General features: G+C 38.6%; 2 protein-coding genes across 6 annotated transcripts in view; both read left to right on the forward strand.

Annotated features, from left to right (window-relative positions):
• SCN1A (sodium voltage-gated channel alpha subunit 1) overlaps positions 1 to 3,485 on the forward strand; it is a 90,264-nt gene extending 86,779 nt beyond the window's left edge. For all 4 annotated transcript variants that reach the window (XM_039720174.1, XM_039720347.1, XM_039720086.1 and 1 more), the window contains exon 27: positions 229 to 3,485. In XM_039720174.1, the coding sequence (XP_039576108.1) occupies positions 229 to 1,397 (1,169 nt within the window). In that variant the 3' untranslated portion in view covers positions 1,398 to 3,485. The remainder of the gene's footprint in view (positions 1 to 228) is intronic.
• Positions 3,486 to 5,205: 1,720 nt separating this feature from the next.
• Positions 5,206 to 14,525, forward strand: part of TTC21B (tetratricopeptide repeat domain 21B) — a 33,787-nt gene continuing 24,467 nt past the window's right edge. Inside the window, exons 1-10 of one of the 2 annotated variants that reach the window (XM_039699360.1) lie at positions 5,206 to 5,411; positions 5,571 to 5,700; positions 6,740 to 6,850; positions 7,817 to 7,983; positions 8,939 to 9,061; positions 10,531 to 10,688; positions 11,071 to 11,155; positions 12,598 to 12,696; positions 13,269 to 13,461; positions 14,392 to 14,489. In XM_039699360.1, coding sequence (XP_039555294.1) covers positions 5,331 to 5,411; positions 5,571 to 5,700; positions 6,740 to 6,850; positions 7,817 to 7,983; positions 8,939 to 9,061; positions 10,531 to 10,688; positions 11,071 to 11,155; positions 12,598 to 12,696; positions 13,269 to 13,461; positions 14,392 to 14,489 — 1,245 coding nt within the window. In that variant the 5' untranslated portion in view covers positions 5,206 to 5,330. The remainder of the gene's footprint in view (positions 5,412 to 5,570; positions 5,701 to 6,739; positions 6,851 to 7,816; positions 7,984 to 8,938; positions 9,062 to 10,530; positions 10,689 to 11,070; positions 11,156 to 12,597; positions 12,697 to 13,268; positions 13,462 to 14,391; positions 14,490 to 14,525) is intronic. The other variant, XM_039699351.1, reaches the window with a different exon arrangement.

Consider the following 14,525-nt stretch of genomic DNA (forward strand, 5'->3'; position numbering starts at 1 on the left):
GTAATTTAGCTAAACCAACCATCAAAATTGTTATAATCATCCAACACTTACTGCACCTGCAAATATTACATATCACTGCTATAACAGAAATTATGCCAGTGTAATCTACAGAATATCTTCAATTGCTAATAAAATTGCCAATTTTAAAACTGTGTTTCTAAATTTCTGTTGTGATACAGAGATAAAGTTATAATGTACCTTGGTTTTCTTTTTTTTTTTCGTTTTTAGGAATGTTTTTGGCTGAGATGATTGAGAAGTACTTTGTATCTCCCACACTATTCAGAGTCATCCGGCTTGCCAGAATCGGTCGAATCCTGCGCCTCATTAAAGGCGCGAAGGGAATCCGCACTCTGCTTTTTGCTTTGATGATGTCTCTTCCTGCTTTGTTCAACATTGGGCTGCTGCTCTTCCTGGTCATGTTCATCTACGCCATATTTGGCATGTCCAACTTTGCCTATGTCAAGAGGGAGGTTGGGATTGATGACATGTTCAACTTTGAAACGTTTGGCAACAGCATGATCTGCCTGTTCCAGATCACCACGTCCGCTGGCTGGGACGGTTTGCTCGCCCCAATTCTCAACAGTGGGGAGCCAGACTGTGACCCCCATAAAGATCATCCAGGGAGCTCTGTGAAAGGTGACTGTGGCAATCCCTCTGTTGGGATTTTCTTCTTTGTCAGCTACATTATCATATCCTTTCTGGTAGTGGTGAACATGTACATTGCTGTGATTTTGGAGAACTTCAGTGTTGCTACTGAAGAAAGCGCTGAACCCTTGAGCGAGGATGACTTTGAGATGTTCTATGAAGTCTGGGAGAAGTTTGATCCCGATGCAACACAATTCATGGAATTTGAGAAATTGTCTGATTTTGCAGCAGCACTTGAGCCTCCTCTTCATCTACCCAAACCTAACAAAGTCCAGCTTATTGCAATGGATCTGCCCATGGTGAGCGGTGACAGAATTCACTGCCTTGACATCTTGTTTGCTTTCACAAAGCGTGTTTTGGGGGAAAGTGGGGAGATGGATGCCCTCAGAATACAGATGGAAGATCGGTTTATGGCAGCCAATCCTTCTAAAGTCTCCTATGAACCAATTACAACCACACTGAAACGAAAGCAGGAGGAGGTGTCTGCTGTCATCATTCAGCGTGCTTACAGACGTCACCTTTTAAAACGAACAGTAAAACAAGCTTCCTTTATCTATAACAAAAATAAAACTGAAGGTGGGGCTGGTCAGGGTATGAAAGATGAGATCCTTATTGACAAGTTAAATGAAAACTCATTTACAGAGAAAACAGATATAACCGCATCAACAGCAGTTTGTCCGCCTTCTTATGATCGTGTAATAAGGCCAGTCAAAGAAAAGCATGAAAAGGAAGATAAAGATGGTCAGAAATAAGAGGAAATAGCAAGAAAAATCATATATGTGCAAAGTAGTTCATAGCCTGTAAGGATCATGTGTTTGTGTCAACAGGACTCCTGAAGGAGGTCTATGCCAAACTGACAATTTTTACAAATATACTGTACATTAAAGGTCAGTGCCTATTAAAAGACAGTGACCCCTTGTCAGTGACTGTGACTGTGATAAGAAGAAACAACCTTGACAGGAGGTTACTGTTCTCACTACCAGCTGACACTGCTGAAGAGGAGAGAAAAATGGCTACACAGACTGTAGGGACCAGTTAAAGGGGTGTGAAACCAAGTATTTGTGTGTTTAGCATAAAACAATACGGTAACTCTATCCACTGTTTGCATTTCAACTGCCACATACTTCATATTTTTACAAAATCTGTGTTGGTGGATTCATCTTGTTTTTATTCATATGTTGTTTATTATATGTGACTATTTTTGTAAATGGGGCTTCTGTTGGGGAAGGGAATTAAGTACACCTTTACAGGTACAAGGGCCAGGTGTTCTATTATACAACTAATATACACACAGAAATTATTTGCATGAAGGCATGCTGCACTTATAGATCATGCATGAAAATAACATTAAGTCACAAAGAACAACAGATTTTTTTAGCACAGAGTTTCTGGAAAGGAATAACAGATTTTGAGGTGCTTAATTAATGTATTCATGTTGTATCATGTTCAAACAAGTCTTAGTATGCCTGTAAAATCCTCTACAACTCACAAGAATAGTAAATATGGTTTACTTTTTGCAGACCATTAAGTTTCAGAAGGTGCAAACTTCTCCCTAGGTCTGGAGTCACAGATTTTGTCTTTGTCAAATGTCTTTCTGCATATGAATACTAAATGAATCTGCCTCAGCCCACCAAATTGATCAAAAAGAGCCCTCTATGAAGTTGTTCTGCTTTATCCTGCAGTATTGTTTAGCCATCTTCAGCTCTCAGTAAGGTTGATGTTGTACACGTTAATGAAAAGCCCTCTGCTATGTAAATAATTTTTAACCTGTGGTGCATGTTTGAGCAAACAGATAATGACTTTAGCACATTTATTGCATCAAATATGTACCACAATAAGTGTAGTGTGCAAGCATTCAACAGGTAAAATTATGTATTATCTACCATTATAGATAGTTTGGATGCAATCAGTGCATGTTTATATTGCCTATGCTGCTATTCCTTTGACTGTCCAGGATTCTTAAACATGGGAAGCCATACATCAGAGCTAAATGAAACAAACTACTCAAAAAGACCTCATTCCTCCATACATTAAGCAATATTTTGCAGCTATTTAGGAGCTTATTTGTTTTACATTTCTGAATTTTCAGTGAAAAGCATATAGTGTATATCCAAACTGTACAGATGTTGAAAACTACTAAACCTGTTGAAAATAATGTTAGGATTTTATAAGCAAATATAAATACTGTACAAATCATTTTATTTTATTTTTCAGCATTATGTACATAAAACAAGAACTGGATTTTATCTTCAGGTTGATGTCACAGCATTTATGTTATTTCAGTCCATAGCACTTTTTCACAGAAGAACTCCAGAGAACAAGATACAACTAAATGAATGGATTACTGTAGGATCTTATTTTTTACAGTATTTGCCAACATATAAATAATTTCTGCGAAATAAGTTCATAATTTGCTTCTAAAAAGCTAAGTTGTTTTTTTATTTTTGCAGATGGGAAAATGGTCTAAAGTTCAAATTGAATGTCTAAGCAGTGCCTGCATCATCAGTTTTCAGATACAACCTTTCTTTCAGAGAATCCTGAATCTTTTTTCATATTTACACACAGGTTTTTTTTTTTCATTCATGCTGCACTAGAATAGTTCTAAATATTATCTAGGGTCCACGATATTTTTTCACAGAGAAAGTAGCAAAATTGAATAATCCAATCCATCAGGACATTTTGTTTCTTACACAGGAAAATTAAATATAGATTACTTTTATTAAAATTATTGACTAAATCTGTATTAGTGAACTGCATGCAGAAAAATGCTATTACCCTAACTGATGCTAAAGAACATTATTAATGCGTCAAAATAATAAAGATTACATTTTTTATTGTACGTTCCTTTTGTGTTTATTATCTGACATTAATATAAACAAATGTATGCTTTTAGACCACAGAATGAGAGGATACTGAAAACCTCTACAGCAGCTATACTGTTCTTCCACTTAAGAAAATCCTTGGGACTTGCTTGTTAGTCACTAATTAGGAATTTCTCACTTGATGTGTGTTAGTCAGTGAGCGAGACGCTTCTGCATGTACCAGGAGTTCTGTCCCCAGTGACTTCATGCAGCAGCCCCAGGCAGGGGGTGCACAGCCATGGAATACCAGAGCTGCCCTGGGTGTGTCCCAGGAGGCTCAGACCAGTCACAGCAGTGAGAACTGAGTGTTCAGGGGTTTACAAAGACAAAATGAGGACAGAAAATAGCACCAGATCCATGGCATTCCCCAGCTTGGGTTGAGAGCCAGTTTATTCTTGCTGGGTGCTGCTCACAAACAGGCTACAGAGCATCTCACATGTGAGTGCATTTCTGAAAAAGGTGAAATGGTGTTGGAATGAATAAATCATTGATCTTTTCCTCAGGAATTTTAAAAATTTCTCTGGAACCACTCCATTCCTAGAAGCAACCATTTGTGGATACCGATAGGGAAAAAAACCAAATGCATCTGGAAAGTGGGCCTGTTCCTTATTCTTCATCAACTGCTTCAGTGAATTTCCAAAAGTATTAATTTTACACGTTTACATAATTTTATATTGCATTTCCCTACAACTTACAATGAAAATAATCACAGGTGACTACTGAAACCAGTTGATCAGCAGCTGTAGTCTGTATGCTTGCTTAGTGGCTAATGCAGAAACAAAATTTCACAGCATTTTCCCTGAAATTCATCAACAATTTTTCAAGGGAGAGGAATTTTTTTCTGTAAAATTGTTGTGAAATACACTGTGAAAAAAATAGGTCTACCATTTTTTCAGATTCAAAATGCCTAAGTATCAAAATGAAAAGATAAGTATTTTCAGATCAATATGTGGACAGAATATGTCTTCAATGGTTACCTTAAACACTATGTTAAAAACCCCAACTTGTTTCTCATATCGCTAATAGTTTTTAAATTTTACAGAAGCCTAAATGTTGCTTCAGAACAAGACAAGCAGAACATAAACACAGCAGGAAAATCAGAGGATTGTCTTGGCCAACAAGGAAACCCAAGAATGCTTATTGCGTAGTGCTTCTTTGGCACCTTCCTGATGCTGGGGACGAGAACTTGTGACAAAGGAGCTGCACGTGTAATGGACCAGGAAAGGTGACTTTGAGCACTCTCTGCGAGAAGAGCCAAGCAGCTTCTCCTACAAACTCCGTGCAGGTTGGGTTCTGCTCCTTGTCCTTGGTAGCATCACTGCCGGCTTTCCTGGTGGACAGACGGCGCTCCCATCCCAAGGGAAGGCTCTTTACCAACCTTTGTTTCTGGTGTCTAGAAATTATGGCTGAGAGTGCTTCCACCTCCATAAGAAAACCCTAATTTTACTAGTGTTTGCAACTCTAATTCTCCAGGAGGAAAGGAGGACAGAAACCCGAAATTTCTCTATCTGCTTTGACCCTATTGCTATGGCATTTCTAAGAGAAGTGCCACATAACTGGAAGTGCTCAGTTACGTTATGAAACGTATGGAATGTGGGCCACTTAGCCGTACGTTCAGCCGAGAAAAGCAAGGACACACACACATTCCCAAAGCCTCCATTGAGCACTCCGGCTCCCAGCGCTCCCGAGACGCGGCCGCCGGCCCGCCGGCAGGGGGCGCCAGGGCGCCGGCAGGCTGCCTCGGGCCCGGCCCGCGGCTCCCGCCCGCCGCGCTCCCGCACGTTCTCTTCCCGTGTCTCTCCCGCCTCCTTCCCGCCCAAGCCAATGGCAGGGCGCCGTCCTCACCCTTCCGGAGCCCCCCCGCAGTGGCGTCGGGTAGCGACGATGGACGCCGAGGTGCAGCAGGTGGGCGCCACCGCCGTCGCGTCGCGGCGGAGGCAGCGAGCGGCTGGGAAGGAGGGAGGGATGGGAGCGGCCGGGGCTGCGGGAGGGTGGGCGCGGTGTCCCCGGGGCCGTCCCGGGGCGAAGCGTTGTCACCGGTGACCCGCGGCCGCTTCCCCGCAGGCGCTGCTCAATTACTACTGCCAGGAGGGGCTGTTCCAGCACGCCCGGGCCGCGGCGGACGAGGCGCTGGCGCGGCTGGGAGCGGAGCCCGTGCTGCTCTTCTACCGGGCCTACGGCGCGCTGAGGGCAGGTAACGCGCGGGCCGCTCCTCCCCGGGCGCGGGGCTTCCCTGCCTCCCCTCCCGAGCCCAGCCCTTAAGCCGCTGCGCTGAGAGGAGCGGTGCTGGGCAGTCTGCATGTGTTGCCTCCGGGGCCGCTCCTCCCCGGGCGCGGGGCAGGGAGGAGCGGTGCTGGGCAGTCTGCATGTGTTCCGTGTTGGGTACATTGCCGGGGTGTTGTCGTCTGTCACCGCTCCAGCCCAGTTTGAAAGTGAGCTAGATAGCTCCTACCAAAGTGAAAAATAGCAAGTATTTTTCTTCTCCGTGGTTTCATGACCATGGGTCTGGTAAATGGGTTCCTTGGAGGGAATTTGAGCCCTGCCCAAACGCATGTTGCATTTGATGGGAAACTCACTAGTGCCTCCCAGCTAGCAGCTCTTCCCTTCAAAGCAGCTTGTCAGTTTTGTTGAGTCCTCTGTGTCAGGGAAACTGACAGCTAATACCTGGTGGGGGGGATCTTTGTGTAAGTTACACTGTTCTGAGAAGTTGATTTAGCAGCATGTATATTCCAGGGATGTCAGAAATATTAACAAGTAACCCAGCATGGGGAGGGCTGAGATAAGTCTAGGAAGGTTTGCTGGTTTTGTGAGAGTATGTCTATTCCCAAACTCCCAGATATCCTTATTTAAGAATCCTGTCATTTTTCAAGATACTGGCTCTTTTGCTAATATTTAAAATATTCACACAGATGAGGCAAACACTGGTTATAGAAAGAAGCAGGAGCAAAAAGAGATGCTCAATGCCCTGTATAAAACAATAAATATGATTTTCAGCTTTCTGGTAGTTGGCAGAATTAGCACATAATTCAAGTTCTTTGCATTGAGATGCTATTTTCTTTCCTGTGTATATTTGAAAGACTTGCACAAACAAGTGAAAGTGGGTATATGCATAAGGAACAAAAGCACAGAAGAAAAAATATAAGGGAAAATTTAAGTCAGATTGATGTTTGATGATTATATTCTCTGTCTTGAAAAGTGTGATAGCTTATTTTGTGCTTTTTTTTTTTAACTAGGTGATGTCCAAGAAAGTATTCGACAGTTGGAGTCTATTAAAAACAAACCAGAGGTGTCACTTTGTACAATGATGGCTCTGATTTATGCCCATAAAAAGAGCCCTAATCCAGGTATGCCTATTAAGACATTCTGGTTCATGTTTTAAACAGCTCTGTGTGAAGGCCTGAGAGTGGTATGCTAATCCTGCCTAAGTTAAAAAGGTTTACTCTGTCCTTGCATTTGACATAGGATCTATTACTGAATTGAGTGCTGCTTACCAAGATTATAAACAAAAATACTAAATCACTAAACTCTGAAGCATAAGAGTGAATGTTAAAATAAAGCACCCACACTCAAAATCTGACTTGTCTGCTGTGATGAAGAATCTTTGTAGGAAAAAAAAATGGAATCAAGCTTCTTGTGATTGTTGTTCACTCATGTCTGATATTTATTTGTACTTTTGAGTAAAACTGCAACTTGAAAAGTCTTTAAAGCCATGTAATTTCTATCCTTTAAATTATTCTGACCATACAAATGGAGAAAAGGATTTTGTGAGTTTTGATATTCCCTTCTCCAGCCTAAAAGCTGGAACAATTTTGTTAGGAATTACATTCTCAAAATAAGGGTTGGTTTATCAGGTGGATTGAGTGCTTGTTGTACTATTGCTGCAGTATCTTTCTCACTATGGAGGTTTATAGCTGCTGCTAACAGTTTGTTTAACAATTTGATGTGAAATAGCTCTGACTAATGACATTACTCTTACTCGAGTCCCTGAGGATTAATATTGCAGGACAGCAAAATTACTGTAGATCTCAGGACTTTCTGAGAGTGTCTAGATGGACATCAGCTTGGCTAACTACCAGCCATCTGGGACTTTGCCACTTCTGGGACCTCCCCATCAGCCATGTTGTTGGGAACCCTCTTCTGCCTTTTCCATCTGTATCTGATCAATATTACTGATTGGGTGGGATTGTCTGCATGTTTATCAATGTACAGTACAAAAACAGTGTTTGCTCTGGAAGCCCTTGGCTTACATGCTGTTCTTTGATAATATTTTGAGAGGCTGTGAACAAGAGCTCTGAACAAAACCTTTTCAGATCGAGATGCGATTCTGGAGCTGGATGCAAGATTGAAGGAGCAACGTAAAACAGCAGGACAGCAGGCTCTGTACTATGCTGGCTTGTTTTTGTGGCATCTTGGTCGTGAGGACAAAGCCCGTGAATATGTCGATAGAATGATCAAAGTTTCTGGTGGTGGTAAAGAGGTAACTGGTTCTTACCTTTCTGTAATGTAAAAGATTAATAGGACAATTAACAGGACATTCTCTGAAGCTAGACTTATGGCATTAATGCTGTTGGGAAGTTGTCCTGAACTTTTTTGTGTTCTAGTACTTTCCTTCTTTACTGTTGTAAATTCATTCGACACAGCTGAGTAAATATCCATGGTTGTTTTTGTTGACTAATATTAATTTTCACTTAGTAAATAATAAATAATGGATTAATAAATGAAAATAAATCAATAAATGGAAATAATACTCAGTTAAGCCACTGTTGCTGCTTGATACCAAGCCTCATAATTCCTAGCAAAAAAATAAGCATCATAGTCAAAATCTTTCTTAAGATTTTGTTTATATGAGACACTGAGAAGCATACTGCAGCACCAGTATGTTTCTCAGTGTCTCATATAAACAAAATCTTAAGAAAACATAGTGCTGAAATGTTTGCAGAAAATACTCTGTTTAATGTGGTCACATTTGTGAGGTTTTGTTCTGACTGCTGAGCAAAGCATCATAGTCAAAATCTTTCTTATGATTTTGTTTATATGAGACACTGCAGCACCAGTATGTTTCTCAGTGTCTCATATAAACAAAATCTTAAGAAAACATAGTGCTGAAATGTTTGCAGAAAATACTCTGTTTAATGTGGTCACATTTGTGAGGTTTTGTTCTGACTGCTGAGCATGTTAGACTTGTTAGGTGCCACTGGTATTTTTTTCTAATTCTATAAGTAAATATACTATTTGGTTAATTTAACTATGGAATAAATCACCCAAGTGTTAGGTTATGCTAAAGACTGGTTATAATTATGCCTCTGAAGCAGTTAAAATAGAGACTCTATTTAGTCCTCAGTCCTCTATTTAGGTTATTTCTGCTTATTGTATCTGGTGTAATTTTCTATTACCTAGTTAACAAAGAATTCCAATTTGTATTTCGTTAACAGGGGTTAATTTTGAAAGCATGGCTTGATCTCACCTGTGGGAAAGAAACTCACATTAAAAAAGCTCTGAAATACTTTGATGAAGCACTACAGGAAGGCAATGATGTTTTTGCACTGCTTGGTAAAGTAAGTTTATTTCACTATTTTAACTCTTCCTAAATGTCATGTTAGTCTTGTAGAGTAATTGGAGGGATGCTGATAAGAGTAGTTAGTGCATAATGAGCTTGTCCAAGGAACAGAGATACAGCTCAGACCCTGTAGGTACTTTCGGGTTCTTTAGACACCAATGTGAAAAGAAAGGTATAGTTTAAATTCAGTCACTCTAAATGTGTACTGTTGTTACAATTTTGCAATGCATGCAAGAAAACCTTTCTATTTATATGTATAAAATAAGTTTCAAATCACTTGAAAACATGAAAATGTGTAGTCTCTTCCTTTTTTGTATGGGACACCTATGCACATTACAGAATTTCTGTAATTTAGCTATTGCCAAATTGCAATAGTTAAACACTGTAGTGTGATTTTTCTTATATTGTTAGCACTCTTTTTAAGTTGTCATTAGTCTAGATCATGTGTTCATTTGTGTTTATATAATCATCAGTTATTATATTTCAGTAAAGGAGTGGCATGAATTCTTTACACATTTTCTGTTTCAAAGCATATTACTTTATATCACAGAAATTGTTACTCGTTAACATGATGTTTGTTTAGTATTCTAAAGCTAAATGTAGACAAAATTGTTCAGTGAATATTAGAAGACTGAAGTTCAGGAGAGTGTGCACAATGGTATTTGGTTAGGTGTGTGTGCTTGGCTGCATGTGGACCATTGAATTAGATTCAGAGTATATGTCAAATGTAGTTACTTAATAATTAGGGTTTAGACAGACATGAATCTCACTAGGGCTTAAAAATGAACTTTCAAAAATCTACTGTGTATGCATAATTTCTGTCTTAAAAAGATGAAATAAAACAGCACACATACAGTCACCTGGAATATGGTAAGTAAATTCAAAGCATCAAAGCAAAATCGGGTTTAAATCCTGAATTTATTTCTACTTGAATTAATTTACACTTCTGATTCTTGACGTCTGAAAGTTTTGTATTTGAATACCCTGTAAATCGCATTACAGTTAGAAAATTGTAAATCCTGGCAACAACAATAGTTACCTGCTGAGTGTGGGTTTTTACATGGTACGTGCCTCAGAGCTTGAATAAATGTTTCATCAGTGGGTTGTGTTAAATATCCTAAAATTGTGGGGTACTTCATACAAAGGTATTTGAAACCTAATAAAACAATTTTACTCTTCAGCTACATCTCTCTTTGTCTTGCTTGCAACTGACTAGTAAGTTGACAATACTGCGGTTACCTTTGTTACAGAGCACTCACCACACACACAGGCTTTACACATCATCCTTTGCTGTTTGATTGTTGCAATATGTCTACTTGTGGTTGATACTCAGGTAAAACTATTACTTCAGGAAAGAGTTCTTTCTCTCTAGCTCTTTTTCCTGGTTTCTCTATGAAAGAATTTCTGAATCTTCTCACCTGTGTGAGTCTACAGGCTTTTGATAATGGCTTCTTTTCCTTCCATTAGGCACAGTATTTTGAGGTCCGACAAAATTATTCAGGAGCTCTGGAAATTGTGAACCAGATAATTGCAAACTTTCCAAACTTCATTCCTGCTTTCATAAAGAAAATGAAGCTACAACTCGCCTTGCAGGACTGGGAGCAGACAATTGAAACAGCACATAGGTTGAGTATGAAGTAGCACATCACTAAGTTCTTCTCTTGCCATGTTTACATGCAAAGGACACTTTGAAACAAAAGCAGATAGGTTTCCATTAATTTTTAATGAATCTTAGTTGTATCAGTTTTTTTTAAAATAAATTTCAAGTAAATAATGTTTTGTTACAAACCAGGCTTTCAATTGTATGAGGATGCTACATTGATACATGACTCCGTTTTGGATGGAAGAGGATCTTTCTTGAGATAAAAGAGCTGTGCTTTCAGTTGAGATCCATGATGTAAAATGACTGTGCAATACAAGTTATTCTATTCCTCCTTTAGGATAAAATAGATGACTGAACAAATGTTGGGTTTAGTTTCTTCACATTCACCTTTTGTTTGGCTCTAGGCTATTGCAGAAAGATCCCCTCAATTTAGAAGCCATAAGAATGGAGGCTCTGCATCATCTGTGCAGGGGAGGAAATATATCTGAGGTGAGTCTCTTTATTGGCAGAATGTTGAGCACAACATAGTGCATGTGGCATCTAGTCCCTACAAAGGCTGTCTTCTTTATGTGTTCTCCTCATACACTTTGGCTGGTCCTGGCTGCGCTAATCTGCAGGAGATATATTCACCTGTTCTGATTTGAGTGGCTACTCTGGCTGATTGCTGGGATGTTTTCTGAATGAGAAAGAAATGATAACTTTTAACCTTCATCTTTCCAGAGAACAGGTGTCAAGCCAAACAGAAATCTGATCTGGACAGCTGACTAAATCATGTTGATTAGAATCATCAAAGTGATATTTTTTTGTATAAATGCTCTTTTGATAAATTCATAAGTTATTGTAAGCCTTTCATTATTTTTAAAGATTGTATTAATTGAAATAATGGAAATAATGAGGTCTTGTAGTGATAGATTTTTGGAAGTAGTCATAGTTGTTACACCAGTGTTTTGTTCACAATTTTTTGACAATTAATGTGGGGTTTTTCCAGCTCTGAGGATTCTACGCTATTTTTCCTTCTACTCCTAAGATCCATTTTCTTGGACGGGGTTATATGCATGTATTTTGTATGTACAGCACTTGTGCCATTTTTCAGGAAGTTCTAAAATAGCCAATCTAAATTGTCACCAAAAATTCATTCTGTATTTTTACTCATTATGCAAAAACTGGTGTGATTTAAGTAGAAAATTAGCAAAAAAAAAAAAAGTGTTTTCATTGTGTTGTAGGTGTTTTCAAGTTGTAGAAGAGAAGTTATTTATGTTGCCAAACACATTTTCAGTTATTGGAAAGAACTCAGTCATTAACCTCCTTACAATCAAATTTAAGTCTTGTGCACAGTCATGGGAAATATGAAGAAGTAGTAAGAATTGCTGACTCCAGTTGAATACATCCAGGAAGGAACCTTGCTGGACATAGTAGAGTGTTAATTCAAAATTATGGAGTTAAATGTCACATTTAACTAAAGGTCATGTCTAGGGAAAAATTTCAAGGCCTGTTAGATTTATGCATTTCAGGTGCCTGCACCTAAAATTGTATTAAAAAACCCTGAGTACCTTATTATTGTATGTCCAGAAAATCCCCTTAGTTTTTTTGAGAAACTTTGAGCATGTGTGTCTGTATCACACTGAAGCCCAAACAGGATTCACAGATCAGATTCCTCAGTCTGTGGGACTCCTCTCTTATACCAGACTTAGCTCCAACCTTTCACCTTTTTAGAGCATGGATAAAGGACGCATGGTCTGCTTTATTGTCACTTCCGAAGTATTGGCATAGGAGTTCTCAAGTGTAGCTCCTCAGCCTGATAACCTCAGAATTTACATTTCAAGATATTAATGCATAGTAAAAATGTGAGCAGTTTATAGTGAAAACTGTTTGATTGTCCTAATTTGTTAATTCTTTCTATTACTTTTTTATATTATTCTTTTTTATCCTAGGCTTCAGCAAGACTGGGAGACCTGATTAAAGCACTGGATAGATTAGAACCACGGAATTCTGAGCTGTTCTGTAAAATGGCTTTAGCTTTCAGTAGAACAGTGAGTATGCTTTTTTTTTCCCTTAAGCAGCATATCTGTATCTATATATGGTTTTCTTCTATTTTTTGGTCGGCAGACGTTGAATATCTACTAAAAAGTAGAAAATTGTGGACAATTGAAATAGATTAACTCATGTAGCCTTGGTAACCGCATTTTTCAAGACATATTCAGCATGAATTACAATGTTTAAGCCATTTCATTCTAAAAATAAAAAAAAAGTGAAAAACAGTGAAAATACACTTAAATGTTCACCAACCATCTTCTTACTGGGTGAAACTGACAAGGTTAATCACCCAACCTTGAAAGTGAAGGTTTCTTTAATCTCTGTATTTATCAAAAATTGCTATGAAGAAGCACTCACTGCAATTATTCATTATTGTGTGGTATTGTATATTTATGTTTGAATCCATCCCACATTAATGTCACAGTTTTTATAGAATTACTGTAGGCTAATTTATTCTTACATGAGATGTTGTTGTCTCTACTGATCTGATCTATATTCAGTGTGTTTGTCTAATTGAATTAAAAAAACTAAGAAAAGCTTAAGGCTTAAAGATTGTTCTTACCGTTAGTGTGGCCGGAACCAGCTCATCCTTCAGCATACACAAACCTTAGTACAAAGAGCATTTGATTTGGCATCTGACAATGCAGAATTTGCTACTGAACTTGGCTACCAAATGATTTTACAAGGGAAAGTGAAAGAAGCTCAAAAATGGTACACGACTGCTATGACACTTGATGAAACAAGTGTTTCTGCACTAACTGGTAAGGTCTTATACTTCCTTTTGATTTTTAGTAGACAGTATTTTTTGGTCAAATTTTCCTATTACTGGTCCTAGGAAAATCTAGAACTATTATAACAGGAGCACTGTTTATTGTTGTTTTTTCAGATTCATTGTGTGCTTTCTTCCTTGTGGCAGCAGTGTCTCTTTACTGAATATGTCTTTTGGTTTTCCCTATTGGAAAATTAACCTTTTCTGTTCTAAATTAGAGCTCTTCAAGTAATAGTAGGAACAGATGTTTTGCTGTATTTTATTTACTTTATTATTTAGTTTTTATAGTACCAAAGAACTAGGGAACTCTGAGGCATTACAAAAATAAGAAAATCAAGGGCATGATAGAACAAGCTCTTCATGTCCTCATTTTGTCCAAATTAGCTTGAAAACCGTAATCAAGTCAAACATCATACTTTGGATGCATGTGTTACATCCAAAGAAAACCCACTTTATAGAAAGTCCCATTTGTGTCAAGAAAATGGAGTGTAAATGTGTCATATTTGCCTGTCAGATTTTTCCCTGTATTTTTTTCCTCCTTGACTCCTTGTGCCATGGCCTTAAACAGTATTAAAACTTTAGATTGCAGGAATGGTTTGTGTGTGCTTCAGGTTGTTTTCCTTCTTACACTTTTTCTGAATTTAGAAACCAGACTTCATAGTGCTTCTGCTTAGTCTAGAAGCAGTTGAAGATTTACCATTTCAAACTGCTGTATAGCATATTAATGTATCAATCATGTATCATCTACCCTAGGTTTTTCTGACTATGTAAAATTTGCATTCCCATAAGTCTTGATCCATTCTTTCTTTTCCTGTCACTACTTTATGAAGAGGTTGAGGAGAGGAAAAGTTAGCTCTGGAAAAGAAAGCATGTGCTTGACTAGGAAGATGAATTGGCAATATAGTCTTTCCATGTGTTTCAGGAATTATCCGTTGCCAGCTAATACAAGGGCAGTTAGAAGATGCAGAGCATCAGTTGGAGTTTCTTAATGAGATTCAGCAGTCCATTGGGAAATCTGGGGTAGGAGGCATCTTTCTTTACTGTGCTACTTTGATT

This window comes from Passer montanus, unplaced genomic scaffold, assembly GCF_014805655.1.
Source record: "Passer montanus isolate IOZ18808 unplaced genomic scaffold, ASM1480565v1 scaffold1, whole genome shotgun sequence".
NCBI classification, from domain to species: domain Eukaryota; kingdom Metazoa; phylum Chordata; class Aves; order Passeriformes; family Passeridae; genus Passer; species Passer montanus.